Source organism: Vulpes lagopus, chromosome X (genome assembly GCF_018345385.1).
Source record: "Vulpes lagopus strain Blue_001 chromosome X, ASM1834538v1, whole genome shotgun sequence".
NCBI lineage: Eukaryota > Metazoa > Chordata > Mammalia > Carnivora > Canidae > Vulpes > Vulpes lagopus.
The window spans coordinates 47,673,158-47,677,526 of NC_054848.1; the positions used below are offsets into that span (position 1 = coordinate 47,673,158).

Consider the following 4,369-nt stretch of genomic DNA (forward strand, 5'->3'; position numbering starts at 1 on the left):
TTGAGTTCTTTCCAGTTTTTGGATGGCTGCTTGTATTGGGATGTATACTTCCCTAGGACTGCTTTTGCTGTATCCCAAAGATTTTGAACGGTTGTATCTTCATTCTCATTAGTTTCTTTTTTTTTCTTCCAGAAATATTTTAATAAAAATTGGCCATTTCCAAGAAACACCCACTGCATGCCCATCAATAAAAGAGAACCATAACAAAATAGAAAATTTACCATATGGCTATGATTTAAAGTAAAAAACGGGCAGATACCAGAGCACAAAGTCCAATAATAAAGTTATATTCCTTTGTATGGGGCTATGATTAGAAATCTGAACAGGTTTTGAAATAAAAATACAAATGCTGGACTTTTGGTCAAAGGACCTCCATAGAAGCATATCTGTCCTTAACGGCATTCCAGTTTGAGACTCAATTTTAAGAATAAGGCGTAACAAATGAACAGAAGACATACTAGGGGAAAAGAGGGATTCTTCAATCCCAACATACTCTACACCTGGTAAAACAAATCTAGACTTTGTTTTTTTCCTTTAACTGCCAAGGCTGGAATCAAAGATAAATAGAAGGCACAACAGTTTTGCTCTGGTTTTATGTTATTTGGATTTGGGGGTTTCTTTTTTGTTTTTTGGGCTTTTTGTGTTTTTGTTTTTTTGTTTTTTTTTTACAAATACAAATTAAACATGAAAAAACTCTACTTCAAAAGAAATCTCAATCAGTTGCATTCTAGACATTTAAAACCTATCTCACAATTTAAATGGTAAAAACAGTTAAGTTTGTAATTGTTGGTGATCACATATCAAAAGAAAAAAAAAAACTCTACTAATACCTTTTATTCAGTTTTTAACCATACCAGCAAGAATCAGAACTGTCAATTTTTCCAATGGCAATTTCTACACACCAGAAGGTAGTCATGACTCTCAAAGAACAAACAATTTGGATTTTTCCTGCCTTCAAATGTTTATCAAATCCTGTGTTTCTCACAGGCTTTTGCAACACATAGAAAATAAGAAATATTCCAATGAATGAAACATACCAAATGTCAGTAATAAGCAAGACACATTCCTTTGGGGAAACAGCTGTTAAAAAAAAAAAATCCAGTCTGTATATGCAAAAGTAAAGCAAGGAAATTCAGTCTTTTTCTCTTCTTTAAAAATCTGTTTTTCCTAAAATATCATTCCACAAAATTGGAAGTGAAGGACTAAAAGGTGAGGAGGGGGAAGGGCGGGAGAGGGAGCACACATCATTAACACAAAAAGTAAAATTGTACAAACTTAAGCAGTTTATCATAGACCAGGGTCAAACTCCAGGATACCAAACGCTGGTGTAAGAAATTCACCATTCTGCAGGAGCTGTGTGAAGATCAATGAAGAGCAATTCACTGCCTTGGAGCGATTCCCCTTCCCACTCCAAATCCGGGTTTCTGCACCATGCCTCCACGGGGAGGGCCTCGCATTCCACCACCCAGCCCACCTCGAGGGCCTCCTGGTCCCCGCAGGCGGTTATCTCGACCGTCCCCTTCGCGGGCAGCTCGAGTCTTCTTCTCTTCCACATTCAGGCGGACCTCACCTCTGAACATGATGGGCCTGTTGCTAAGGACCTTTTGAACAGGCTCAGAATCATCAAACACAACAAAACCAAAATTGGGTAATTTCCCGCCACTGTTAATGCATAGCTCCACCACATTCCCATAACTTTGAAAAAAATCTTTAAGCTCTGATTTGTCCACTTCATGTGGTAGATTGCCAATAAAAAGTTGGTGACTATCAGGGTGTCTCACAATTCTTCGGGGCTCAATGTCACCTTGCTCACCAGCCTCACGGATTGGTCTGGGTCCCCTCTGGGGAGGAATATTTATCGTCTGTTCTCGCACTCTTTGATCCCTCTGAGGCCTCTGCGGTGGAATCTGAGATTCAGGTTTAGATTCCGGGTGGGGCTGTGAAGCTGGTACTTTAACAACATGAGGTGGTATCCCAGTAACTGGAATAGCTCCACTGGGTGGAAGGTTCTTACTGGTCACAGATGCCCAAGAAAATGTCCTCAAGTCTTCCTGTACTGTCTGAGCTATGTCCCTAGGTGCTGGAGAAGAACTCTTCTGAGTATCCTCAGGAGCAGTTTCTTCCAATACTGGCTCAGACTTTTCCTCTTGGATCTCAGACACAGGTTCTTCCTCTGGTTCTGGTTCAGGATCAGGTTCTGGTTCAGCAACAGGTTCCTCTAAATGTTCTTCCAAGTCATTGCTGACACTCTGATCATAGAAAGTTCCAGAATCATCAGGTACCACCTCAGGTGTCTGCTGTCTTTCTTCAGGTTCCTCTACCTCTTCCTCAGATTCCTCCTGAGGCTCAGTGACAAAGCCACCAAAGACCTCATCTTGGTATCTGAAGATATCATTGTGAACGTAGAACTTATTCGCAACAGAGCCCTCAGGAGCAAGGACAAATGTCTGCATGAATCTCCTCAAAGCCTGGTTGTTATTAGAGAGCAACCCCATCACCTGGACCACCACACCATCATTCAGAGTGGCATGAGCATCAACATGGCGAATCTTAGTGTGGCAATTGGTAAAGTTTTGTGACATCACTTTCCTATGGATCTCTTTCTGTCCATAGACTGCATTTGCTGGCTTTCCATTTGAATCCAATCCCCCATGGACATAAGAAGAGTTCTTTCCATAAAATCTGTGTAGCATGTCTGGGGCCTGGTTCAGGAGCGTATAATACTGTCTCACAAATTCCCACCCGACCAGCAGGGGACTAGGCTTCTCCATAACCATTGCTTTGGTCAATTCAACCTGCGCGGCTGAGCGGGAGAGGAACAAGCTCTGCTCCACGGCGAAATCCCCTCACGCAACTGCGTCCGCACCTCTCATTAGTTTCCATGAATCTTTTTAATTCTTCCTTTATTTCCTGGTTGACCCTTTCATCTTTTAGCAGAATGGTCCTTAACCTCTCCGTGTTTGAAATCCTTCCAAACTTCTTCTTGTGATTTAGTTCTAATTTCTTTTTTTAAGCATTTTTTTAAAAGTTTATTTATTCAGAGAGAGAGAGACTGAGAGGCAGAGACACATGCAGAGGGAGAAGCGGGCTCCATGCAGGGAGCCCGATGTGGGACTGGATCCTGGGTCTCCATGATCAGACCCCGGGCTGCAGGCGGCGCTAAACCGCTGCGCCACCGGGGGGTGCCCTAGTTCTAATTTCAAAGCATTATGGTCTGAGCATATGCAGGGGAGGATCCCAATCTTTTGGTATTGGTTCAGACTGGCTTTGTGACCCAGTATGTGGTCTATTCTGGAGAAAGGAAGGAAGGAAATTCTGACACAAATTCACCTTTTAAAGTAAAATTCTGACGTATGCTACAATATGAATGAATCTTGAAGGCATTATAGTAAGGAAAATAATTCATTCACAAAAAGACTAATATATCGCTATTTTAATGAGGTACTAGAGTAGTCAAAATCATAAAGATAAAAAGTAGAATGGAGGTTGCTCGGGGCTGGCGGTGTGGTGAATGAGGAGTTGTTACTTAATGGTTATAGCATTTCAATTTTTCAAGATGAAGACTTCTGGAAATTGTTGCATAACACCTAACACTTCTGAGCTGAACACTTTAAAATGATTCAGGTCTTTTAAAATAAAAAAAAACATAATAAACTTTATGTTATGTGTATGTTACTACAATGAAAATATTTTTAAAATATTAAAAATAAAGAAGTGATACATCGTACAACATGATGAACCTGAAAAGTATGCTTAAAGAATCCAGATGCATAAGGTCATATGTTATATGATTCCATTTATATGAAATGTCCAGTATAGACAAATTCATATATAGAGAAAAGAAATTAGTAGTTTCCAGGGGCTGAGGTAGGAGAGGATTGAAAGTGCTTACTAATGTGTACGTAGTTTCTTTTTGGAGTGATGAAAATGTTCTGGAATTAAATAATGGTGATAGATGCACAATTTTGTGAATAATCTTAAGCAGACCAAATTCCATACTATAAAAAGGTGAATTTTATGGCATATGGATTAACTTTTAATAAAAAAGTGGGAACAACTAAAGTGTCCACAAACATCGATCCACAGAAAATCAGTTAAATAAAAAATTAGTCTAAGTCCATATAATGGGATTGTAGGCAGCCATTAAAAAATTAACAATGAATACAATGGAATATTGAATATATTTGCATATAACTGAATAACTGATAAATTACTGAATTCTAGATCTGAAACCAATAGTACACTATATGTTAACTAGTTGAATTTAAATAAAATAAGTAAAAATAAATAAAATTAAAACTCAACATTAAAACAGATTACAATCATGCAGAGGTGGGTTCAGTTTTGTTCTGTTCTAAGTTTTTGATTA

General features: G+C 39.1%; 1 protein-coding gene across 1 annotated transcript; it reads right to left on the bottom strand.

Annotated features, from left to right (window-relative positions):
* Positions 1-942: 942 nt before the first annotated feature.
* On the bottom strand, positions 943-2,792 carry LOC121483006 (ras GTPase-activating protein-binding protein 1-like). Its single transcript, XM_041741212.1, has one exon. It carries the CDS (start codon positions 2,775-2,777, stop codon positions 1,380-1,382), a length of 1,398 nt encoding a protein of 465 aa, XP_041597146.1. The 5' UTR covers positions 2,778-2,792; the 3' UTR covers positions 943-1,379.
* Positions 2,793-4,369: the final 1,577 nt, after the last annotated feature.